Source organism: Cherax quadricarinatus, chromosome 96 (assembly GCF_038502225.1).
Source record: "Cherax quadricarinatus isolate ZL_2023a chromosome 96, ASM3850222v1, whole genome shotgun sequence".
In the NCBI taxonomy this organism is placed as follows: Eukaryota; Metazoa; Arthropoda; class Malacostraca; order Decapoda; family Parastacidae; genus Cherax; species Cherax quadricarinatus.
In genome coordinates this window covers 819712-847211 of record NC_091387.1, presented here as the reverse complement: position 1 = coordinate 847211, position 27500 = coordinate 819712, and the positions used below count along the sequence as shown (strand labels likewise).

At 44.7% G+C, this 27500-nt stretch overlaps 1 protein-coding gene across 12 annotated transcripts in view; it reads left to right on the top strand.

Annotated features, from left to right (window-relative positions):
• Positions 1 to 27500, top strand: part of nab (NGFI-A-binding protein homolog) — a 1330987-nt gene that overhangs the window by 1158731 nt on the left and 144756 nt on the right. For all 12 annotated transcript variants that reach the window (XM_070104957.1, XM_070104964.1, XM_070104962.1 and 9 more), the window contains 3 exons: positions 10088 to 10292; positions 15794 to 16073; positions 26364 to 26423. In XM_070104957.1, the coding sequence (XP_069961058.1) occupies positions 10088 to 10292; positions 15794 to 16073; positions 26364 to 26423 (545 nt within the window). The remainder of the gene's footprint in view (positions 1 to 10087; positions 10293 to 15793; positions 16074 to 26363; positions 26424 to 27500) is intronic.

The window sequence follows — 27500 nt, the reverse complement described above, 5'->3', positions numbered from 1 at the left end:
TCTCTTGCTTCACTACCCTCACACCTGCACTCTGCCTTGCTTCACTACCCTCACACCTGCACTCTGTCTTGCTTCACTACCATCACACCTGCACTCTGTCTTGCTTCACTACCATCACACCTGCACTCTGCCTTGCTTCACTACCCTCACACCTGCACTCTCTTGCTTCACTACCCTCACACCTGCACTCTGTCTTGCTTCACTACCCTCACACCTGCACTCTGTCTTGCTTCACTACCCTCACACCTGCACTCTGCCTTGCTTCACTACCCTCACACCTGCACTCTGTCTTGCTTCACTACCATCACACCTGCACTCTGCCTTTGTTGCACTCTCATCTTCTGAGCGTTATGTGTTGCACTCTGGTGTTGTGTGTTGTACTCTGGTATAGTGTGTTGCACTCTGGTGTTGTGTGTTGTACTCTGGTGTTGTGTGTTGTACTCTGGTGTTGTGTGTTGCACTCTGGTGTTGTGTGTTGTACTCTGGTATAGTGTGTTGCACTCTGGTGTTGTGTGTTGTACTCTGGTGTTGTGTGTTGTACTCTGGTGTTGTCTTGCACTCTGGTGTTGTGTGTTGTACTCTGGTGTTGTCTTGCACTCTGGTGTTGTGTGTTGTACTCTGGTGTTGTCTTGCACTCTGGTGTTGTGTGTTGTACTCTGGTGTTGTGTGTTGTACTCTGGTGTTGTGTGTTGCACTCTGGTGTTGTGTGTTGTACTCTGGTGTTGTGTGTTGTACTCTGGTGTTGTGTGTTGCACTCTGGTGTTGTGTGTTGTACTCTGGTGTTGTGTGTTGTACTCTGGTGTTGTGTGTTGTACTCTGGTGTTGTGTGTTGTACTCTGGTGTTGTGTGTTGTACTCTGGTGTTGTGTGTTGCACTCTGGTGTTGTGTGTTGTACTCTGGTGTTGTGTGTTGCACTCTGGTGTTGTGTGTTGAACTCTGGTGTTGTGTGTTGTACTCTGGTGTTGTGTGTTGCACTCTGGTATTGTGTGTTGTACTCTGGTATTGTCTTGCACTCTGGTGTTGTGTGTTGCACTCTGGTGTTGTGTGTTGAACTCTGGTATTGTCTTGCACTCTGGTGTTGTGTGTTGTACTCTGGTGTTGTGTGTTGTACTCTGGTGTTGTGTGTTGCACTCTGGTGTTGTGTGTTGAACTCTGGTATTGTCTTGCACTCTGGTGTTGTGTGTTGTACTCTGGTATTGTGTTGCACTCTGGTGTTGTGTGTTGTACTCTGGTATTGTGTTGTACTCTGGTGTTGTGTGTTGCACTCTGGTGTTGTGTGTTGCACTCTGGTGTTGTGTGTTGTACTCTGGTATTGTGTTGTACTCTGGTATTGTGTTGTACTCTGTTGTTGTGTGTTGCACTCTGGTATTGTGTTGTACTCTGGTGTTGTGTGTTGCACTCTGGTATTGTGTGTTGCACTCTGGTGTTGTGTGTTGTACTCTGGTGTTGTGTGTTGCACTCTGGTGTTGTGTGTTGCACTCTGGTGTTGTGTGTTGTACTCTGGTATTGTGTGTTGTACTCTGGTATTGTGTGTTGCACTCTGGTGTTGTGTGTTGCACTCTGGTGTTGTGTGTTGTACTCTGGTATTGTGTGTTGTACTCTGGTATTGTGTGTTGTACTCTGGTATTGTGTGTTGCACTCTGGTATTGTGTTGAACTCTGGTATTGTGTGTTGAACTCTGGTATTGTGTGTTGCACTCTGGTGTTGTGTGTTGCACTCTGGTATTGTGTTGAACTCTGGTATTGTGTGTTGAACTCTGGTATTGTGTGTTGCACTCTGGTGTTGTGTGTTGCACTCTGGTGTTGTGTTGTACTCTAGTGTTGTGTGTTGTACTCTAGTATTGTGTGTTGCACTGAGAGTACATTAAACCCCCCAGTTTTCCCCCCTCCGCCCCTCCGACACTTGCCTGGTAACGTCTTAACAAGGCCCCACCAACTAGCACCTGCCGGTACGGTACTAGTAACGAGGTGGTCGTAAGGTCGAGATTACCATGCACTCCTTCCTGCTCTTACCTTCACTCTGGAGGTTTTTAAAACAAGAGAAAAAACCAAGTTCTGTATGCAATTTACGTGATTTTTTCGGGTTTTTTAGAGGGGGGAAGGTAGGGGGAGGGGTTGTCGAGGGGGGTGTTGCGGACTGTGTTGTCTTGTGAGAAGTTTTTACAGGGGGAGGGGTGGTGGTGGTATAAGGGGAGAGGGGGTGACGATATTTGGGGAGGGGGTGAATTGTACGAGGAGGGGTGATGTATGGGGAGGGGGTGAAGATATATGGGGAGGGGGGTGAAGATATATGGGGAGGGGGTGAAGATATATGGGGAGGGGGTGATATATGGGGAGGGGGGTGAAGATATATGGGGAGGGGGTGAAGATATATGGGGAGGGGGGTGAAGATATATGGGGAGGGGGTGATATATGGGGAAGGGGTGATATATGGGGAGGGGGTGAAAATATATGGGGAGGGGGTGATATATGGAGAAGGGGAGATATATGGGGAGGGGGTGAAAATATATGGGGAGGGGGGTGAAGATATATGGGGAGGGGGTGATATATGGGGAGGGGGTGAAGATACATACACACAACGTCTACAGTAATATATAAACATTCAACATTCTCTACCTTAATATACACAACATTCCTAACATTCAACATTCTCTACCTTAATATACACAACATTCCTAACATTCAACATTCTCTACCTTAATATACACAACATTCCTAACATTCAACATTCTCTACCTTAATATACACATAACATTCCTAACATTCAACATTCTCTACCTTAATATACACAACATTCCTAACATTCAACATTCACTACCTTAATATACACATAACATTCCTAACATTCAACATTCTCTACCTTAATATACACACAACATTCCTAACATTCAACATTCTCTACCTTAATATACGCACAACATTCCTAACATTCAACATTCTCTACCTTAATATACACACAACATTCCTAACATTCAACATTCTCTACCTTAATATACACATAACATTCCTAACATTCAACATTCTCTACCTTAATATACACATAACATTCCTAACATTCAACATTCTCTACCTTAATGTACACATAACATTCCTAACATTCAACATTCACCTTAATATACACAACATTCCTAACATTCAACATTCTCTACCTTAATATACACACAACATTCCTAACATTCAACATTCTCTACCTTAATATACACATAACATTCCCAACATTCAACATTCTCTACCTTAATATACACAACATTCCTAACATTCAACATTCTCTACCTTAATATACACATAACATTCCTAACATTCAACATTCTCTACCTTAATATACACACAACATTCCTAACATTCAACATTCTCTACCTTAATATACACACAACATTCCTAACATTCAACATTCTCTACCTTAATATACACACAACATTCCTAACATTCAACATTCACTACCTTAATATACACAACATTCCTAACATTCAACATTCACTACCTTAATATACACACAACATTCCTAACATTCAACATTCACTACCTTAATATACACATAACATTCCTAACATTCAACATTCTCTACCTTAATATACACATAACATTCCTAACATTCAACATTCTCTACCTTAATATACACAACATTCCTAACATTCAACATTCACTACCTTAATATACACATAACATTCAACATTCTCTACCTTAATATACACACAACATTCAACATTCACTACCTTAATATACACATAACATTCCTAACATTCAACATTCTCTACCTTAATATACACATAACATTCAACATTCTCTACCTTAATATACACATAACATTCCCAACATTCAACATTCTCTACCTTAATATACACACAACATTCCTAACATTCAACATTCTCTACCTTAATATACACATAACATTCCTAACATTCAACATTCTCTACCTTAATATACACATAACATTCCTAACATTCAACATTCTCTACCTTAATATACACACAACATTCAACATTCACTACCTTAATATACACATAACATTCCTAACATTCAACATTCTCTACCTTAATATACACATAACATTCAACATTCACTACCTTAATATACACATAACATTCAACATTCACTACCTTAATATACACATAACATTCCTAACATTCAACATTCTCTACCTTAATATACACATAACATTCCTAACATTCAACATTCTCTACCTTAATATACACACAACATTCCTAACATTCAACATTCTCTACCTTAATATACACATAACATTCCTAACATTCAACATTCTCTACCTTAATATACACACAACATTCCTAACATTCAACATTCTCTACCTTAATATACACAACATTCCTAACATTCAACATTCACTACCTTAATATACACACAACATTCCTAACATTCAACATTCACTACCTTAATATACACACAACATTCCTATCATTCAACATTCTCTACCTTATTATACACATAACATTCCTAACATTCAACATTCTCTACCTTAATATACACACAACATTCCTAACATTCAACATTCACCTTAATATACACATAACATTCCTAACATTCAACATTCACTACCTTAATATACACATAACATTCCTAACATTCAACATTCTCTACCTTAATATACACATAACATTCAACATTCTCTACCTTAATATACACACAACATTCCTAACATTCAACATTCACTACCTTAATATACACATAACATTCCTAACATTCCTTGTCTAACTTTTATAGTAATTGATTTTTAATTTACATTCCACGTTACGTCTGACTTTTATTACGATATCGAAGCCTCCACCAGCTGCCGGCTGCTGTCGGCTGCTGCCGGGCCCTGTCGGCTGCTGTCGGCTGCTCCAGGGTGCTGCCAGGCCCTGTCGGCTGCTGTCGGCTGCTGCAGGCTGCTGCCGGCCGGCATTAACCAACATTTTTGCCTAGTATATAAAGTTACTTATATGAGATATTCATTGAAAACCCTCAGTGTGTTGTGTTGTATGTTGTATGTTGTATGTTGTGTTGTGTTGTGTTGTGTTGTATGTTGTGTTGTATGTTGTGTTGTGTTGTATGTTGTGTTGTGTGTTGTGTTGTGTTGTATGTTGTGTTGTGTTGTATGTTGTGTTGTATGTTGTATGTTGTGTTGTATGTTGTGTTGTGTTGTATGTTGTGTTGTATCTTGTGTTGTGTTGTATGTTGTGTTGTATGTTGTGTTGTATGTTGTGTTGTATGTTGTGTTGTATCTTGTCTTGTATGTTGTGTTGTGTTGTATGTTGTATGTTATGTTGTGTTGTGTTGTATCTTGTGTTGTGTTGTATGTTGTATGTTATGTTGTGTTGTGTTGTGTTGTATGTTGTGTTGTATGTTGTGTTGTGTTGTATGTTGTATGTTATGTTGTGTTGTGTTGTATGTTGTGTTGTATGTTGTGTTGTGTTGTATGTTGTGTTGTGTGTTGTGTTGTGTTGTATGTTGTGTTGTATGTTGTATGTTGTGTTGTATGTTGTGTTGTATGTTGTGTTGTATGTTGTGTTGTGTTGTATGTTGTGTTGTGTGTTGTGTTGTGTTGTATGTTGTATGTTGTGTTGTATGTTGTGTTGTATGTTGTGTTGTATGTTGTGTTGTGTTGTGTGTTATGTTGTGTTGTATGTTGTATGTTGTGTTGTATGTTGTGTTGTATGTTGTGTTGTATGTTGTGTTGTGTTGTATGTTGTGTTGTATGTTGTGTTGTGTTGTGTGTTATGTTGGGTTGTATGTTGTATTGTATTGTGTTGTATGTTGTGTTGTGTTGTATGTTGTGTTGTATGTTGTGTTGTGTTGTATGTTGTGTTGTGTTGTATGTTGTGTTGTGTTGTATGTTGTGTTGTATGTTGTGTTGTGTTGTATATTGTGTTGTATGTTGTGTTGTGTTGTATGTTGTGTTGTATGTTGTGTTGTGTTGTATGTTGTGTTGTATGTTGTGTTGTATGTTGTGTTGTGTTGTATGTTGTGTTGTATGTTGTGTTGTATGTTGTATGTTGTGTTGTATGTTGTGTTGTATGTTGTGTTGTGTTGTATTGTATGTTGTGTTGTATGTTGTATGTTGTATGTTGTGTTGTATGTTGTATGTTGTGTTGTATGTTGTGTTGTGTTGTATTGTATGTTGTGTTGTATGTTGTATGTTGTGTTGTATGTTGTATGTTGTGTTGTGTTGTATTGTATGTTGTGTTGTATGTTGTGTTGTATGTTGTATGTTGTGTTGTATGTTGTGTTGTATGTTGTATGTTGTGTTGTATGTTGTGTTGTATGTTGTGTTGTATCTTGTGTTGTGTGTTGTGTTGTGTGTTGTGTTGTATGTTGTGTTGTATGTTGTGTTGTGTTGTATGTTGTGTTGTGTTGTTGTGTTGTATGTTGTGTTATATCTTGTGTTGTGTTGTGTGTTGTGTTGTATGTGTTGTATGTTGTGTTGTGTTGTTGTGTTGTATGTTGTGTTGTATGTTGTGTTGTATGTGTTGTATGTTGTGTTGTATGTTGTGTTGTATGTTGTGTTGTGTTGTATGTTGTGTTGTATGTTGTGTTGTATGTTGTGTTGTGTGTTGTGTTGTATGTTGTGTTGTATGTTGTGTTGTATGTTGTGTTGTGTTGTATGTTGTGTTGTGTGTTGTGTTGTATGTTGTGTTGTATGTTGTGTTGTATGTTGTGTTGTATGTTGTGTTGTATGTTGTGTTGTATGTTGTGTTGTGTTGTATGTTGTTGTGTTGTGTTGTATGTTGTGTTGTGTTGTATGATGTGTTGTGTTGTATGTTGTGTTGTGTTGTATGTTGTGTTGTGTTGTATGTTGTGTTGTATGTTGTGTTGTATGTTGTTGTGTTGTATGTTGTGTTGTATGTTGTGTTGTATGTTGTGTTGTATGTTGTGTTGTGTTGTATGTTGTGTTGTGTTGTGTGTTGTGTTGTATGTTGTGTTGTGTGTTGTGTTGTGTGTTGTGTTGTGTGTTGTGTTGTATGTTGTGTTGTATGTTGTGTTGTATGTTGTGTTGTGTTGTGTGTTGTGTTGTATGTTGTGTTGTGTTGTATGTTGTGTTGTGTGTTGTGTTGTGTGTTGTGTTGTATGTTGTGTTGTATGTTGTGTTGTGTTGTGTGTTGTGTTGTATGTTGTGTTGTATGTTGTGTTGTATGTTGTGTTGTGTTGTATGTTGTGTTGTATGTTGTGTTGTGTTGTATGTTGTGTTGTGTTGTATGTTGTGTTGTATGTTGTGTTGTATGTTGTGTTGTGTTGTATGTTGTGTTGTGTTGTATGTTGTGTTGTATGTTGTGTTGTGTTGTATGTGTTGTGTTGTATGTTGTGTTGTATGTTGTGTTGTATGTTGTGTTGTGTTGTATGTTGTGTTGTGTTGTATGTTGTGTTGTGTTGTATGTTGTGTTGTGTTGTATGTTGTGTTGTATGTTGTGTTGTGTTGTATGTTGTGTTGTGTTGTATGTTGTGTTGTATGTTGTGTTGTGTTGTATGTTGTGTTGTATGTTGTGTTGTGTTGTATGTTGTGTTGTGTTGTATGTTGTGTTGTGTTGTATGTTGTGTTGTATGTGTTGTGTTGTATGTTGTGTTGTATGTTGTGTTGTATGTTGTGTTGTGTTGTATGTTGTGTTGTATGTTGTGTTGTGTTGTATGTTGTGTTGTGTTGTATGTTGTGTTGTGTTGTATGTTGTGTTGTGTTGTATGTTGTGTTGTATGTTATGTTTTGTTGTATGTTGTGTTGTATGTTGTGTTGTATGTTGTGTGTGTTGTGTTGTGTTGTGAGTTGTACTGTGTGTTGTGCTGTGTGTTGTGTTGTGTTTTGTGTTGTGTTGTGTGTTCTGTTGTGTGGTGTGTTATGTTGTGTGTTGTGTTGTGTATTGTGTGTTGTGTTGGTGTTGTTTTGTGTGTTGTGCTGTGTGTTGTGTTGGGTGTTGTGTGTTGTATTGTGTGTTGTGTGTGTGTTGTGTATATATATATATATATATATATATATATATATATATATATATATATATATATATATATATATATATATATATATATATATATATACACACACACTATATGGCAGTGTTATACCAGTCTCACACAAGTACTACTGTGCCACGACCACTCAACACTACAGTCTCCTTTGACCCTTGTAGATTATGGCACCCCCTCCCCTCCCCTCCCCCCTCCCCTCCCCCCTCCCCTTACCTCTTCCCCAAAAAATCATGTTTTGAAAAGCAAAATTTAAGATTAATGGATAAAGTTTACCTGCCCAGATTACAATTTTCTTATGGGTCGGAATCTTTTAAGGCGGCGGAATCTACGACCCTCGTAAACTCTCTATTTTATTCCCTCATTGCCTTTGTCTAGATGGAGGGAGGTGGGGGGGATGGGGGAGGGAGGTGGGATTGGGAGGGAGGTGGGGGGATGGGGAGGGAGGTGTGGGGGGATGGGGGAGGGAGGGTGAGGAGGAGGTATGAGGGAGGCGAGAGAGAGAGAGAGAAACATGAAGATAGAAGCATAATAGACTACCATCTATTTTATCTACTAGGTCAATGAACGTCATAAAGAATATTGAAAACATATGTACATATATATATATATATATATATATATATATATATATATATATATATATATATATATATATATATATATATATATATATATATATATATGTCGTGCAGAATATGTAAAACTGGTCAATTAGCAAGAACTCATTTAAAATTAAGTTCTTTCTAAAATTTTCTCTTATACGTTTAAAGATATATATATTTTTTCATTTATATTAATGTAAAAATTAATAATTTTGCACCAAAAGAACCTTAGAAAACTTACCTGACCTTATTATAACAAACGCAATTTAATTTAGCTTAATCCAGCTAAATATATTTTAGATATGTTTATAATAATTTAATAAACACAGTGAAATATATTTTTTTCGTTAGGTTCAGAATGATTTTTGCGAAATTATTGCATACAAAAATTTTTGCTTGCTTTATTCGGCAAGAAGAGCATTGCTATTTAAGCCAAAACTGCAAGTTTTACCTATTCGGCACGACATATACTCAATGGCCACTTTATTAGGTACAGCATAAATTCTTGGCGTCATTATTGAACAAGATACTGGAAAGATTTGTTAACGATTCTGGTCCCAGTTGAGATGACAGCATCCCTTCATCTTGTGAGTCTCCTGTTCCTTCACATCCCAAACACTTACAACAAATTCTGACCCCACCATCTGCATGTTGCAGCAGAAATCACAATTCGTCAGACCAGTCGACGTTTTGCAATCTTTATCTGTCCAGTTTGTGAGCTTGTGGCCCAGTGTAGCCTGTTTCTTGATCTTAGCTGACAGGAGGGGAACCCAGTGTGGTCTTTTAGCTGCTGTATCCCATCCACTTCAAGGTTCGACGTGTTGTGCGTTCAGAGATGCTCGTGTAGCCTGTTTCTTGATCTTAGCTGACAGGAGGGGAACCCAGTGTGGTCTTTTAGCTGCTGCAGCCCATCCACTTCAAGGTTCGACGTGTTGTGCGTTCAGAGATATTTTGGTTTATTTACAGACATGGTTTGTAAACAGCGTTTACAGTTAGTGAAAACTGAAATGTAAATCTTGAAATATTTTATTGAATGAAAAACAAGTGAGCGTTAAACCCTTATGGGTTATGGGGGAACAAACAAGGGTTGTAAATATTTACAAACGTACGTTAAGGAAACTGTAAATCATTTACAGTTAAAAAAAAAAGGCATTCCAATTATGATATAACTGCGATTATATTACTGTTATTATTAATTATAATTTAATTATTAATTAATATTAATGTTATTATTATTGATTATTAATTTCTTACTATCAGAATATAGTATTATTATTATTACTATTATTATTATTATTACTATTATTATTACTATTATTATTATTACTATTATTACTATTATTATTATTATTATTATTATTATTATTATTATTATTATTACTATTATTATTATTACTATTATTATTATTATTACTATTATTACTATTATTATTATTACTATTATTATTACTATTATTATTATTACTATTATTATTATTATTATTATTATTACTATTATGGGGTAACTAAAGTGTACTTTCTATTATATATTTGCAGCAATGTTCCAGATACCTCTGCTACCTAACCTTCCTCCGTCAGTGGTAGCTGGGTTTCCTTCCCTGGGCAACAGAGCACTGCTGGGCACGCCCACACCCACGCCCACACGCCCATCACCCCCAATAACCACGCCCACCATCCACGCTAACCATAACTCCAGTCCAGGCATTAACAAGGAGACCCTGGTAGCCATGAATAATAACAGGTAAGCTGGTACTAGGTAGGTACTGGTACTAGGTAGGTACTAGTAGCTAGTCCAGGCATTAACAAGGAGACCCTGGTAGCCATGAATAATAACAGGTAAGCTGGTACTAGGTAGGTACTGGTACTAGGTAGGTACTAGTAGCTAGTCCAGGCATTAACAAGGAGACCCTGGTAGCCATGAATAATAACAGGTAAGCTGGTACTAGGTAGGTACTGGTACTAGGTAGGTACTAGTAGCTAGTCCAGGCATTAACAAGGAGACCCTAGTAGCCATGAATAATAACAGGTAAGCTGGTACTAGGTAGGTACTGGTACTAGGTAGGTACTGGTACTAGGTAGGTACTGGTAGCTAGTCCAGGCATTAACAAGGAGACCCTGGTAGCCATGAATAATAACAGGTAAGCTGGTACTAGATAGGTACTAGGCAGGTACTAATACCTAGTCCAGGCATTAACAAGGAGGCCCTGGTAGCCATGGTACTCTACTCAAGTACCATGTACTCAGGTACCCTTTACTCAAACTATCTACTTAGGTACCCTCTACTCGGGTACCCCTCTACTCAGGTACCCTCTACTCAGGTACCCTCTACTCAGGTACTCTCTACTCAGGTACCTTCTCTGGTACTCAGGTACTCTACTCAGGTACCCTCTACTAAGGTACCCTCTACTCAGGTACCCTCTACTCAGGTACCGTCTACTCAGGCACCCTCTACTCATTTACCCTCTACTCTGGTACTCTCTTCTCAGGTACTGTACTCAGGTACCCTCTACTCAGGCACCCTCTACTCATTTACCCTCTACTCTGGTACTCACTACTCAGGTACTCATTACTCAGGTACTCTACTCAGGTACTCATTACTCAGGTACTCATTACTCAGGTATTCTACTCAGGTACTCATTACTCAGGTACTCTACTCAGGTACTCATTACTCTGGTACTCACTACTCAGGTACTCATTACTCAGGTACTCTACTCAGGTACTCATTACTCAGGTACTCATTACTCAGGTACTCTACTCAGGTACTCTACTCAGGTACTCATTACTCAGGTACTCTACTCAGGTACTCATTACTCAGGTACTCATTACTCAGGTACTCTACTCAGGTACTCATTACTCAGGTACTCTACTCAGGTACTCATTACTCAGGTACTCATTACTCAGGTACTCATTACTCAGGTACTCATTACTCAGGTACTCTACTCAGGTACTCATTACTCAGGTACTCTACTCAGGTACTCATTACTCAGGTACTCTACTCAGGTACTCATTACTCAGGTACTCTACTCAGGTACTCTACTCAGGTACTCATTACTCAGGTACTCTACTCAGGTACTCTACTCAGGTACTCATTACTCAGGTACTCTACTCAGGTACTCATTACTCTGGTACTCACTACTCAGGTACTCATTACTCAGGTACTCTACTCAGGTACTCATTACTCAGGTACTCATTACTCAGGTACTCTACTCAGGTACTCATTACTCTGGTACTCACTACTCGGGTACTCATTACTCAGGTACTCTACTCAGGTACTCATTACTCTGGTACTCACTACTCAGGTACTCATTACTCAGGTACTCACTACTCAGGTACTCTACTCAGGTACTCATTACTCAGGTACTCATTACTCAGGTACTCATTACTCAGGTACTCACTACTCAGGTACTCACTACTCAGGTACTCTACTCAGGTACTCATTACTCTGGTACTCACTACTCAGGTACTCACTACTCAGGTACTCTACTCAGGTACTCATTACTCAGGTACTCTACTCAGGTACTCATTACTCAGGTACTCATTACTCAGGTACTCACTACTCAGGTACTCATTACTCAGGTACTCTACTCAGGTACTCATTACTCAGGTACTCATAGAAAACTCATAAACCTTCGAGTTATTTAAGTGTTGTGAGAGCCACAGTTTTCTGTTTTTTTGTTGTAATTCAGAAGTTGACCAGACGATTTTTTCCCATCCGTACTAAACCAGATTTCAGGTTAGAAAAACAACCTATAAAATCTTTTAAGCAGGTCTTACTAAGCCAAAATGTAGACCAGCCAGTTGGAAATCCCTTAAAAAATGAGAGCATTGTAACTGGTTTGATTACTGTATCAAACGATTTCACCGGTACTTAAAATATAATGAGTGAATCCTGTCCAGGTGTTTACTAACACAGGTTCAGTGTCCTCGGAAAATGTGGGTGAGTTTTGTGTTCGTCCCGGATGGTAAGGTCTCCAGACTTGAGGCAGTGGCACCTCGGTATTCGAACACCTCGGTACTCGAACACCTCGGTACTCGAACAATTCTAGCTAGTAGACTAGGAGAAGGATCATTCTAGCTAGTAGACTAGAAGGATCATTGTAGCTAGTAGTAGACTAGAAGTATCATTGTAGCTACTAGACTAGATAATTCTAGCTAGTAGTAGACTAGAAGGATCATTCTAGCTGGTAGACTAGAAGGATTATTCTAGCTGGTAGACTAGAAGGATTATTCTAGCTAGTATACTAGAAGGATCATTCTAGCTAGTAGACTAGAAGGATCATTCTAGCTGGTAGTAGACTAGAAGGATCATTCTAGCTAGTAGTAGACTAGGAGAAGGATCATTCTAGCTAGTAGACTAGGAGAAGGATCATTTTAACTAGAAGGATAATTCTAGCTAGTAGTAACTAGAAGGATCCTTCTAGCTAGTAGTAGACTAGAAGGATCATTCTAGGTAGTAGTAACTAAGAGAAGGATTGTTCTAGCTAGTAGACTAGGAGGACCATTCTAGCTAGTAGTAGACTAGAAGGATCATTCTAGCTAGTAGTACACTAGAAAGATCATTCTAGTACTAGAAGGATCGTTCTAGCTAGTAGACTAGAAGGATCGTTCTAGTAAATAGAAGGATCATTCTAGCTAGACTAGGAGAACGATCAGTCTAGCTAGTAGACTAGAAGGATCTTTCTAACTAGTAGACTAGGATCATTCTAGCTAGTAGACTAGAAGGATCATTCTAGCTAGACTAGGAGGATTCTAACTAGTAACTAGAAGGATCATTCTAGCTAGTAGTAACTTGGAGAAGGATCATTCTAGCTAGTAGTAACTTGGAGAAGGATCATTCTAGCTAGTAGTAACTAGAAGGATCATTCTAGCTAGTAGTAACTTGGAGGATCATTCTAGCTAGTAGTAACTTGGAGAAGGATCATTCTAGCTAGTAGTAACTTGGAGAAGGATCATTCTAGCTAGTAGTAACTTGGAGAAGGATCATTCTAGCTAGTAGTAACTTGGAGAAGGATCATTCTAGCTAGTAGTAACTTGGAGAAGGATCATTCTAGCTAGTAGTAACTTGGAGAAGGATCTTTCTAGCTAGTAGTAACTAGAAGGATCATTCTAGCTAGTAGTAACTTGGAGAAGGATCATTCTAGCTAGTAGTAACTTGGAGAAGGATCATTCTAGCTAGTAGTAACTAGGAGAAGGATCATTCTAGCTAGTAGTAACTTGGAGAAGGATCATTCTAGCTAGTAGTAACTAGGAGAAGGATCATTCTAGCTAGTAGTAACTTGGAGAAGGATCATTCTAGCTAGTAGTAACTTGGAGGATCATTCTAGCTAGTAGTAACTTGGAGGATCATTCTAGCTAGTAGTAACTTGGAGAAGGATCATTCTAGCTAGTAGTAACTTGGAGAAGGATCATTCTAGCTAGTAGTAACATGGAGAAGGATCATTCTAGCTAGTAGTAACTTGGAGAAGGATCATTCTAGCTAGTAGTAACTTGGAGAAGGATCATTCTAGCTAGTAGTAACTTGGAGAAGGATCATTCTAGCTAGTAGCAACTTGGAGAAGGATCATTCTAGCTAGTAACTAGAAGGATCATTCTAGCTAGTAACTAGAAGGATCATTCTAGCTAGTAGTAACTTGGAGAAGGATCATTCTAGCTAGTAGTAACTTGGAGAAGGATCATTCTAGCTAGTAGTAACTAGGAGAAGGATCATTCTAGCTAGTAGTAACTAGGAGAAGGATCATTCTAGCTAGTAGTAACTTGGAGAAGGATCATTCTAGCTAGTAGCAACTTGGAGAAGGATCATTCTAGCTAGTAGTAACTTGGAGAAGGATCATTCTAGCTATTAGTAACTTGGAGAAGGAACATTCTAGCTAGTAGTAACTAGAAGGATTATTCTAGCTAGTAGTAACTAGAAGGATCATTCTAGCTAGTAGTAACTAGAAGGATCATTCTAGCTAGTAGTAACTAGAAGGATCATTCTAGCTAGTAGTAACTTGGAGAAGGATCATTCTAGCTAGTAGTAACTTGGAGAAGGATCATTCTAGCTAGTAGTAACTTGGAGAAGGATCATTCTAGCTAGTAGTAACTTGGAGAAGGATCATTCTAGCTAGTAGTAACTTGGAGAAGGATCATTCTAGCTAGTAGTAACTTGGAGAAGGATCATTCTAGCTAGTAGCAACTTGGAGAAGGATCATTCTAGCTAGTAGCAACTTGGAGAAGGATCATTCTAGCTAGTAGTAACTTGGAGAAGGATCATTCTAGCTAGTAGCAACTTGGAGAAGGATCATTCTAGCTAGTAGCAACTTGGAGAAGGATCATTCTAGCTAGTAGTAACTAGAAGGATCATTCTAGCTAGTAGTAACTAGAAGGATCATTCTAGCTAGTAGTAACTAGGAGAAGGATCATTCTAGCTAGTAGTAACTAGGAGAAGGATCATTCTAGCTAGTAGAGTGGGCTGGTGGAGAGAGATATTGGAGTCTGTGGACTGCCCTGCCTAGTGTGGGGCACCAGGGACTGGGTGCTAGTGCTAGGGATTAGTGCTGGGGACTGACGATTATGTACTAGTACTAGCAACTGGGGACTGAGTGATAGGGACTAAGGGCCGAGGGCTAGGGACTGAGGGCTAGGGACTAAGGGCTGAGGACTAGGGACTGGAGACTAGAATTCAGGCCCCAGTCAGGAAGGCTTAGGGGACTAAATCTTAGTCCCCTAGATGTTTATATCTCAGTACAGTATATATATACACTGAGATGTATATACCAGTGTGTATATACAGTGAGATCTCTGTATATATACACTGAGAGGTGTATCAGTATATATACACTTGATGTATATATGTATATATACACTAAGAGACGTATATATACACGTGGAGATATATATATGTATACACTGAGAGGTGTGTATATCGAGAGGGTGTGTGTATATCGAGAGGGTTTGTGTATGTCGAGAGGGTTTGTGTATATCGAGAGGGTTTGTGTATATCGAGAGGGTTTGTGTATGTCGAGAGGGTTTGTGTATATCGAGAGGGTTTGTGTATATCGAGAGGGTTTGTGTATGTCGAGAGGGTTTGTGTATGTCGAGAGGGTTTGTGTATATCGAGAGGGTTTGTGTATATCGAGAGGGTTTGTGTATACACACTAAGAAGCATGTATATTAGTGTATATACATAGATGTATACCATTGTATATATTCACGTTGTATATTTTTATGTATATAATATATACTGTCTTGTACGTGTTCCAGCATGGGTGTACGTGATAGTGGGTGTGTGTCGTCCACTATGTCCGTGGCTGCTACCACATCCTCCTCCTCCACGCCCATATCCACCCCTGGTGGGTGTCCCACCAACGCCCGTGACGGACCCATGGGACTGGGGGCGTCCGGGATGGGCGGCCCTATGCCCCTCATGGGCGGGGCACCCATGAGTGGGCTGAGTGGGGGTATTGGGGGGTCGAGAGGTCCCTCTCCCCACCACACATCCCCCACTCATCCAGGACTACCTCCCACGTCTGTTGGGCTACAGGTGCGTCATAATTATCCTTGTACACACCTGTACAGGTGTGCTCTGCAGGTCTGTATATTACTGTACAGGTGTGGTGTATAGATGTGTTGTACAGGTTTGTAAACTAGATGTGTACAGATGTGTACACGTGGGGTGCACAGGTGTGCTGTAAGATGTACTGTGCAGGTGTGCTGTACAGATGTGTACAGATGTGTACAGGTGGCCTGTAAGATGTATTGAAGATTGACCTGCCTAGCATGGTCCAGTGTGAGTGTGACCTGCCTAGCATGGTCCAGTGTGAGTGTGACCTGTCTAGCATGGTCCAGTGTGAGTGTGACCTGCCTAGCATGGTCCAGTATGAGTGTGACCTGTCTAGCATGGTCCAGTATGAGTGTGACCTGTCTAGCATGGTCCAGTGTGAGTGTGACCTGTCTAGCATGGTCCAGTATGAGTGTGACCTGTCTAGCATGGTCCAGTGTGAGTGTGACCTGTCTAGCATGGTCCAGTATGAGTGTGACCTGTCTAGCATGGTCCAGTATGAGTGTGACCTGTCTAGCATGGTCCAGTGTGAGTGTGACCTGTCTAGCATGGTCCAGTGTGAGTGTGACCTGTCTAGCATGGTCCAGTGTGAGTGTGACCTGTCTAGCATGGTCCAGTGTGAGTGTGACCTGTCTAGCATGGTCTAGTATGAGTGTGACCTGCCTAACATGGTCCAGTATGAGTGTGACCTGTCTAGCATGGTCCAGTATGAGTGTGACCTGCCTAGCATGGTCCAGTATGAGTGTGACCTGCCTAGCATGGTCCAGTATGAGTGTAACCTGCCTAGCATGGTCTAGTATGAGTGTGACCTGCCTAGCATGGTCCAGTATGAGTGTAACCTGCCTAGCATGGTCCAGTATGAGTGTGACCTGCCTAGCATGGTCCAGTATGAGTGTAACCTGTCTAGCATGGTCCAGTATGAGTGTAACCTGCCTAGCATGGTCCAGTATGAGTGTAACCTGCCTAGCATGGTCCAGTATGAGTGTAACCTGCCTAGCATGGTCCAGTATGAGTGTAACCTGCCTAGCATGGTCCAGTATGAGTGTAACCTGCCTAGCATGGTCCAGTATGAGTGTAACCTGCCTAGCATGGTCCAGTATGAGTGTAACCTGCCTAGCATGGTCCAGTATGAGTGTAACCTGCCTACCATGGTCCAGTATGAGTGTAACCTGCCTAGCATGGTTCAGTATGAGTGTAACCTGCCTAGCATGGTCCAGTATGAGTGTAACCTGCCTAGCATGGTCCAGTATGAGTGTAACCTGCCTAGCATGGTCCAGTATGAGTGTAACCTGCCTAGTATGGTCCAGTATGAGTGTAACCTGCCTAGCATGGTCCAGTATGAGTGTAACCTGCCTAGCATGGTCCAGTATGAGTGTAACCTGCCTAGCATGGTCCAGTATGAGTGTAACCTGCCTAGCATGGTCCAGTATGAGTGTAACCTGCCTAGCATGGTCCAGTATGAGTGTAACCTGCGTAGCATGGTCTAGTATGAGTGTAACCTGCCTAGCATGGTCCAGTATGAGTGTAACCTGCCTAGCATGGTCCAGTATGAGTGTAACCTGCCTAGCATGGTCCAGTATGAGTGTAACCTGCCTAGCATGGTCCAGTATGAGTGTAACCTGCCTAGCATGGTCTAGTATGAGTGTAACCTGCCTAGCATGGTCCAGTATGAGTGTAACCTGCCTAGCATGGTCCAGTATGAGTGTAACCTGCCTAGCATGGTCTAGTATGAGTGTAACCTGCCTAGCATGGTCCAGTATGAGTGTAACCTGCCTAGCATGGTCTAGTATGAGTGTAACCTGCCTAGCATGGTCTAGTATGAGTGTAACCTGCCTAGCATGGTCCAGTATGAGTGTAACCTGCCTAGCATGGTCTAGTATGAGTGTAACCTGCCTAGCATGGTCCAGTATGAGTGTAACCTGCCTAGCATGGTCTAGTATGAGTGTAACCTGCCTAGCATGGTCTAGTATGAGTGTAACCTGCCTAGCATGGTCCAGTATGAGTGTAACCTGCCTAGCATGGTCCAGTATGAGTGTAACCTGCCTAGCATGGTCTAGTATGAGTGTAACCTGCCTAGCATGGTCCAGTATGAGTGTAACCTGCCTAGCATGGTCTAGTATGAGTGTAACCTGCCTAGCATGGTCTAGTATGGGTGGGATTTTATGAATACCCCTCCCCCTCCACACACCTCCCTCCACACCCCTCCCCCTCCACACACCTCCCTCCACACCCCTCCCCCTCCACACACCTCCCTCCCTCCACAACCCTCCCCCCACACCCCTCGCCCTCCACACCCCTCGCCCTCCACACCCCTCCCCCTCCACACCCCTCCCTCCACACCCCTCCCTCCACACCCCTCCCCCTCCACACCCCTCCCCCTCCACACCCCTCCCCCTCCACACCCCTCCCTCCACACTTCCCTCCACACTTCCCTCCAGACCCCTCCCTCCACACCTCTCCCCCTCCACACCCCTCCCTCCATCCCACCTCCACACTTCCCTCCACACCCCTCCCTCCACACTTCCCTCCACACCCCTCCCTCCACACTTCCCTCCACACCCCTCCCTCCACACTTCCCTCCACGGATCACTTCAGTTACTCGACCATTCTCATCTCCCCTATTCTTCTTCTCTGTTATTCCCTCTATTTCAAAGTTCACTACAATCTCCCTCCCTCCCTCCCTCCCTCCCTCCCTCCCTCCCTCCCTCCCTCCTTGTCCCAAGGTCGTAACATCTTGCAAATACACACACACACGTGTTACAGGGGTAGCAGGGTGTTACAGGGGACCAGGGTGTTACAGGGGACCAGGGTGTTACAGGGGACGAGGGTGTTACAAGGGTGGCAGGGTGTTACAGGTGTAGCAAGGGAGCAGGATGTTACAGGGGACCAGGGTGTTTCAGGGGTAGCAGTGGACCAGTGTTACAAGGGACCAGGGTATTACGAGGGACGAGGGTGTTACAAGGGTGGCAGGGTGTTACAGGTGTAGCAGGGGAGCAGGATGTTACAGGGGACCAGGGTGTTTCAGGGGTAGCAGTGGACCAGTGTTACAAGGGACCAGGGTATTACGAGGGACCAGGGTGTTACAAGGGTGGCAGGGTGTTACAGGTGTAGCAGGGGAGCAGGATGTTACAGGGGACCAGGGTGTTTCAGGGGTAGCAGTGGACCAGTGTTACAAGGGACCAGGGTATTACGAGGGACCAGGGTGTTACAAGGGTGGCAGGGTGTTACAGGTGTAGCAAGGGAGCAGGATGTTACAGGGGACCAGGGTGTTTCAGGGGTAGCAGTGGACCAGTGTTACAAGGGACCAGGGTATTACGAGGGACCAGGGTGTTACAAGGGTGGCAGGGTGTTTCAGGGGTAGCAGTGGACCAGAGTGTTACAGGGGACAAGGGTATTACGAGGGACCAGGGTGTTACAGGGGACCAGTGTGTTACAGAGGTGGCAGGGTGTTACAGGGATAGGAGGGGACCAGGGTATTACAGGAGACCAAGGTGTTACAGGGGACCAAGGTGTTACAGGGGTAGCAGGGGACCAGGGTATTACAGGGGACCAGGGTGTTACAGGAGACCAAGGTGTTACAGGGGTAGCAGGGGACCAGGGTATTACAGGGGACCAGGTTATTACAGGGGACCAAGGTGTTACAGGGGTGGCAGGGTGTTACAGGGGTAGCAGGGGACCAGGGTATTACAGGGGACCAAGGTGTTACAGGGGACCAAGGTGTTACAGGGGTGGCAGGGTGTTACAGGGGTAGCAGGGGACCAAGGTGTTACAGGGGACCAAGGTGTTACAGGGGTGGCAGGGTGTTACAGGGGTAGCAGGGGACCAGGGTATTACAGGGGACCAAGGTGTTACAGGGGTGGCAGGGTGTTACAGGAGACCAAGGTGTTACAGGGGACCAAGGTGTTACAGGGGTGGCAGGGTGTTACAGGGGACCAAGGTATTACAGGGGATGATGCAGTTCTCTCCTCCATACCTATAAAATCCCACCACAATAGAAGCCAACTTAAAAAAACCACAGAAACAGCCACACAAACAAGAGGAATCCTCTAACAATATCCTGGCGGGATGAAAAGATGGCTAACCACAACACAAACAACACTTGTCAAGTAAGTCGAGAATGCTATGCCAATCCTAGGTGTTATGGACCGTAAAGAAGGGCTCTGGATACCTTCTTGACAGCCTCCAGCATCTTTCTCACATCAGTGACTCTCACTCTGTTTTTAACAGTGATGTGTTTTTCTGGTGTTTGACAGTGACTGGAAGAGGTGAGTGAGGAATATGGAGACTGTGTTTGTGAGTCACCAACACTGTGTTTGTGAGTCACCAACACTGTGTGAGAGTCACCAACACTGTGTGTGAGTCACCAACACTGTGTTTGTGAGAGTTATCAACACTGTGTTTGTGAGAGTCACCAACACTGTGTTTGTGAGTCACCAACACTGTGTGAGTCACCAACACTGTTTGTGAGAGTCACCAACACTGTGAGAGTCACCAACACTGTGAGAGTCACCAACACTGTGTTTGTGAGAGTCACCAACACTGTTTGTGAGAGTCACCAACACTGTGAGAGTCACCAACACTGTGTTTGTGAGAGTCACCAACACTGTGAGAGTCACCAACACTGTGTTTGTGAGAGTCACCAACACTGTGAGAGTCACCAACACTGTGTTTGTGAGAGTCACCAACACTGTGTTTGTGAGAGTCACCAACACTGTGTTTGTGAGAGTCACCAACACTGTGAGAGTCACCAACACTGTGTTTGTGAGAGTCACCAACACTGTGTTTGTGAGAGTCACCAACACTGTTTGTGAGAGTAACCAACACTGTGTTTGTGAGAGTAACCAACACTGTGTTTGTGAGAGTCACCAACACTGTGTTTGTGAGAGTCACCAACACTGTGAGAGTCACCAACACTGTGTTTGTGAGAGTCACCAACACTGTGTTTGTGAGAGTCACCAACACTGTGTTTGTGAGTCACCAACACTGTGTTTGTGAGAGTAACCAACACTGTGAGAGTCACCAACACTGTGTTTGTGAGAGTCACCAACACTGTGTTTGTGAGAGTCACCAACACTGTGTTTGTGAGAGTCACCAACACTGTGTTTGTGAGAGTCACCAACACTGTGTTTGTGAGAGTCACCAACACTGTGTTTGTGAGAGTCACCAACACTGTGTTTGTGAGAGTCACCAACACTGTGTTTGTGAGAGTCACCAACACTGTGTTTGTGAGAGTCACCAACACTGTGTTTGTGAGAGTCACCAACACTGTGTTTGTGAGAGTCACCAACACTGTGTTTGTGAGAGTCACCAACACTGTGTTTGTGAGTCACCAACACTGTGTTTGTGAGAGTCACCAACACTGTGTTTGTGAGAGTCACCAACACTGTGTTTGTGAGAGTCACCAACACTGTGTTTGTGAGAGTCACCAACACTGTGTTTGTGAGAGTCACCAACACTGTGTTTGTGAGAGTCACCAACACTGTGTTTGTGAGAGTCACCAACACTGTGTTTGTGAGAGTAACCAACACTGTGTTTGTGAGTCACCAACACTGTGTTTGTGAGAGTCACCAACACTGTGTTTGTGAGAGTCACCAACACTGTGTTTGTGAGAGTAACCAACACTGTGAGAGTCACCAACACTGTGTTTGTGAGAGTCACCAACACTGTGTTTGTGAGAGTCACCAACACTGTGTTTGTGAGAGTCACCAACACTGTGTTTGTGAGAGTAACCAACACTGTGAGAGTCACCAACACTGTGTTTGTGAGAGTCACCAACACTGTGTTTGTGAGAGTCACCAACACTGTGTTTGTGAGAGTCACCAACACTGTGTTTGTGAGAGTCACCAACACTGTGTTTGTGAGAGTCACCAACACTGTGTTTGTGAGAGTCACCAACACTGTGTTTGTGAGAGTCACCAACACTGTGTTTGTGAGTCACCAACACTGTGTTTGTGAGAGTCACCAACACTGTGTGAGTCACCAACACTGTGTTTGTGTCACCAGCACTGTGAGACAGTCACCAACACTGAGACAGTGTCACCAACACTGTGAGACAGTGGCACCAACACTGAGACAGTGTCACCAACACTGTGAGACAGTGGCACCAACACTGTGAGACAGTGGCACCAACACTGAGACATTGGCACCAACACTGAGACAGTGTCACCAACACTGTGAGACAGTGTCACCAACACTGAGACAGTGGCACCAACACTGTGAGACAGTGGCACCAACACTGTGAGACAGTGTCACCAACACTGTGAGACAGTGTCACCAACACTGTGAGACAGTGTCACCAACACTGTGAGACAGTGTCACCAACACTGTGAGACAGTGTCACCAACACTGTGAGACAGTGTCACCAACACTGTGAGACAGTGTCACCAACACTGTGAGACAGTGTCACCAACACTGTGAGACAGTGTCACCAACACTGTGAGACAGTGTCACCAACACTGTGAGACAGTCACCAACACTGAGACAGTGTCACCAACACTGTGAGACAGTGTCACCAACACTGTGAGACAGTGTCACCAACACTGTGAGACAGTGTCACCAACACTGTGAGACAGTGTCACCAACACTGTGAGACAGTGGCACCAACACTGTGAGACAGTCACCAACACTGAGACAGTGTCACCAACACTGTGAGACAGTCACCAACACTGTGAGACAGTGTCACCAACACTGTGAGACAGTGTCACCAACACTGTGAGACAGTGTCACCAACACTGTGAGACAGTGTCACCAACACTGTGAGACTGTCACCAACACTGTGAGACAGTGGCACCAACACTGAGACAGTGTCACCAACACTGTGAGACAGTGGCACCAACACTGTGAGACTGTCACCAACACTGTGAGACAGTGGCACCAACACTGTGAGACTGTCACCAACACTGTGAGACAGTGGCACCAACACTGAGACAGTGTCACCAACACTGTGAGACAGTGGCACCAACACTCCCTCTTCACCTAGCAGTAAATAGGTACCTTGAATCAGACTGATTCAAGGTACATTGTTAAGTACTATTTACTATTATCCAGGCAGTTGAGGCGAGAATAGTAAAACCGAAGGCTCTCCCCACACTCTCCCTTCCCTCCCGTCACTGCTGTTATCCTGTTAGAAAGAACATGAAACTGCTGCGATAAGTTTCTTGTGGGCCACACGGTGCGTGGGAGGGTGGGCCACACGGTGCTTGGGAAGGTGGGCCACACGGTGCTTGGGAGGGTGGGCCACACGGTGCTTGGGAGGGTGGGCCACACGGTGCGTGGGAGGGTGGGCCACACGGTGCTTGGGAGGGTGGGCCACACGGTGCTTGGGAGGGTGGGCCACACGGTGCGTGGGAGAGTGGGCCACACGGTGCTTGGGAGGGTGGGCCACACGGTGCTTGGGAGGGTGGGCCACACGGTGCTTGGGAGGGTGGGCCACACGGTGCGTGGGAGAGTGGGCCACACGGTGCTTGGGAGGGTGGGCCACACGGTGCTGGGGAGGGTGGGACACACGGTGCGTGGGAGGGTGGGACACACGGTGCTTGGGAGGGTGGGGGGTGGGGCACACGGTGCTTGGGAGGGTGGGCCACACGGTGCGTGGGAGGGTGGGACACACGGTGCTTGGGAGGGTGGGCCACACGGTGCGTGGGAGGGTGGGACACACGGTGCGTGGGAGGGTGGGCCACACTGCGTGGGAGGGTGGGCCACACGGGGCTTGGGAGGGTGGGCCACACGGTGCGTGGGAGGGTGGGCCACACGGTGCGTGGGAGGGTGAGCCACACGGTGCGTGGGAGGGTGAGCCACACGGTGCGTGGGAGGGTGGGTTACTGTGCGTGGGAGGGTGGGCCACACGGTGCCTGGGAGAGTGGGCCACATGGTGCCTGACACAGGGTGGGCCACACGGTGCCTGGGAGAGTGGGCCACATGGTGCCTGACACAGGGTGGGCCACACGGTGCCTGGGAGAGTGGGCCACATGGTGCCTGACACAGGGTGGGCCACACGGTGCCTGGGAGAGTGGGCCACACGGTGCCTGACACAGGGTGGGCCACACGGTGCCTGGGAGAGTGGGCCACATGGTGCCTGACACAGGGTGGGCCACACGGTGCCTGGGAGAGTGGGCCACATGGTGCCTGACACAGGGTGGGCCACACGGTGCCTGGGAGAGTGGGCCACATGGTGCCTGACACAGGGTGGGCCACACGGTGCCTGGGAGAGTGGGCCACATGGTGCCTGACACAGGGTGGGCCACACGGTGCCTGGGAGAGTGGGCCACATGGTGCCTGACACAGGGTGGGCCACACGGTGCCTGGGAGAGTGGGCCACATGGTGCCTGACACAGGGTGGGCCACACGGTGCCTGGGAGAGTGGGCCACACGGTGCCTGACACAGGGTGGGCCACACGGTGCCTGGGAGAGTGGGCCACACGGTGCCTGACACAGGGTGGGCCACACGGTGCCTGGGAGAGTGGGCCACACGGTGCCTGACACAGGGTGGGCCACACGGTGCCTGGGAGAGTGGGCCACATGGTGCCTGACACAGGGTGGGCCACACGGTGCCTGGGAGAGTGGGCCACATGGTGCCTGACACAGGGTGGGCCACACGGTGCCTGGTAGAGTGGGCCACACGGTGCCTGACACAGGGTGGGCCACACGGTGCCTGGGAGAGTGGGCCACATGGTGCCTGACACAGGGTGGGCCACACGGTGCCTGGGAGAGTGGGCCACATGGTGCCTGACACAGGGTGGGCCACACGGTGCCTGGGAGAGTGGGCCACATGGTGCCTGACACAGGGTGGGCCACACGGTGCCTGGGAGAGTGGGTCACATGGTGCCTGACACAGGGTGGGGCACACGGTGCCTGGGAGAGTGGGCCACATGGTGCCTGACACAGGGTGGGGCACACGGTGCCTGGGAGAGTGGGCCACATGGTGCCTGACACAGGGTGGGCCACACGGTGCCTGGGAGAGTGGGCCACATGATGCCTGACACAGGGTGGGGCACACGGTGCCTGGGAGAGTGGGCCACATGGTGCCTGACACAGGGTGGGCCACACGGTGCCTGGGAGAGTGGGCCACACTTCCCTGATTGATGACAAGAGAGTATAATCAGACGAAGGTATCGTTAATGATGGAACTTATGTGAGCAGGTAAATTCTTAGGTAGATTACGACTGATATTGTCACTCAGTGAGCAGTACTAGGAGCAGGAGCACTAGGAGGAGGACTAGGAGCAAGAGGAAGATGGCTACTAGTACATGTTATAGCCAGATAGCAGACTACTGCCAGTCAACACCCAGACTATCCAGATAGCAGACTACTGCCAGTCAACACCCAGACTATCCAGATAGCAGACTACTGCCAGTCAATACCCAGACTATCAACTGAGAGGAATTATCTGCTATTGATTTAGATTAATAACTATCGTGTGTTAGGAAGGTGAATGAGGAATGGAGGAGAAGTAGCATGGGAAGAACAGGTTAGGAGGGAGAGGAGAATAGTACACAGAATATCTATTTAAGTAACTGTGTCTGGTTGTGTTGTGGAAGGTGTTGTGTGAGGTGTGTTGTAGGTGTTGTGTTGTGTGAGGTGTGTTGTAGGTGGTGTTGTGTGAGGTGTGTTGTAGGTGTTGTGTGAGGTGTGTTGTAGGTGGTGTGTTGTGGGAGGTGTTGTGTTGTAGGTGGTGTAGTGTTGTGGGAGGTGTTGTGTTGTGGGAGGTGTGTTGTAGGTGATGTTGTGTGAGGTGTGTTGTGTTGTGGGAGGTGTTGTGTGAGGTGTTGTGAGAGGTGTGTTAGGCTATGTTCTGTGGGGTCTTATCACATACTCCTGTCTGGGTTTCTTGCTGTTTGGTGGAGAGTTGTAAATAACTGGCTCGAAACCGTTCGAAATGTCTTCAGTGTAAATCCATTTCTTGTGACACGAATACTGATCACTGTGTCTCCTGCTGTGTAGTGACTGACGAAATCAATATTGATGACTCTCAGAACTTTACTGGTTCCTTACCAATAGTGTAACATATCTATGACATTTAGCATCTCAGTATAAGGTATCCCACTGGAAATACTGCAGTGGCTATTATTCCACGCAGTCTCTATGAGAGCTGTGTTGTCTGCCTGTTTATTCTTTTGTATGTGTGGAGGGAATAAGAGAGTGGGAAGAGAGAAAGAGTGAAGAGAGAGAGAGAAAGAAGAGAGAGAGAAAGAAGAGAGAGAGGATTATCCAGGCAGAAATGGTTGTGGAGGGAAACAGAAATATGTGTACTGATCAACACATCTCTCCCCACAGAACTGCCACGGTACAATGACACCGGATAAGAACGCCGAGTTCTTTCTACCATTAATGAAGGTAAGGGCACTCTCATTTATCCTCTATTAACTATTCCCACTTACACTCAGGCAATCTCAGACACCAACAGTCTGCTTAAACAAGCAGTCTAAAGCCTTTTCCCTGAGCAGGACCCCCAGGGGTAGAAAAACCCCTGGTGTAAATTCCTAAAATATAGTCTCTGCTCAATATTAATGAGGATTATATCCCTTTTTCTGATTGAGTTTTAAATATGTTGATTGTGTTGCCTGGTAAATATTGAATCTGGAATAACGTGAGCTCGCTACTTTATTCTCTGTTGTATTGCTGCTGCTGGAGACTGAGAGGCTTTGTTGATGTGTGTTGGGGTACTACCACTACTGTAGGTGATACCACTACTGAAGGTCGTGCCACTACTGTGTGGGTGCTACCACTATAGGTGATACCACTACTGTGTAGGTGGTGCCACTACTGTGTAGGTGCTACCAGCAACACTGTAGTGGAGCTACTACCACTGGTTGTGCCACCAGCACTGTAGTGATACTACTACCATTGTGGTTCTACCACTGGTGGTGCCTCCGCCACTGGTTCAGTTAGACTAATGTTGCAACAGTTAAGACTGAGAATGCACTCTTCCCAGAGGGATACCCAATGATAAGAAGTGAGAATGGAATCACAGTACCATTGTTCATAATGTGAGCCAGCTGTGCGCTTGAGAGAACCATTGTTCATAATGTGAGCCAGCTGTGCGCTTGAGAGAGTCTGACTCGGACGATTACCACACATGAGGTGATCGAATCAGCCAGCCAACTAACACTGACAAGTCTGCCACAGCGCACCTAGCGGTCACCAGACGATCTAGTGTCACATGTCACCTCTAGATGGATCTAGTAACCTGCGCTTGTGCCAGGTGTTTGTATATGTTGGATATATAACATACGAGGCGCATTCAACAGTTGTGTGGAGCTGTGGATAATAGATTAATGTGTCGATAAGTGGTTATACAGTGCAGATAAGTGGATGATTTGAATCAGTTTTAGTGTGGATAAGTTGCATTAAGTTGTGTGCGGATATAGTATTGTGCGGGTAAGTGGTTAAATTGTCCGGGGTAGATGGTTC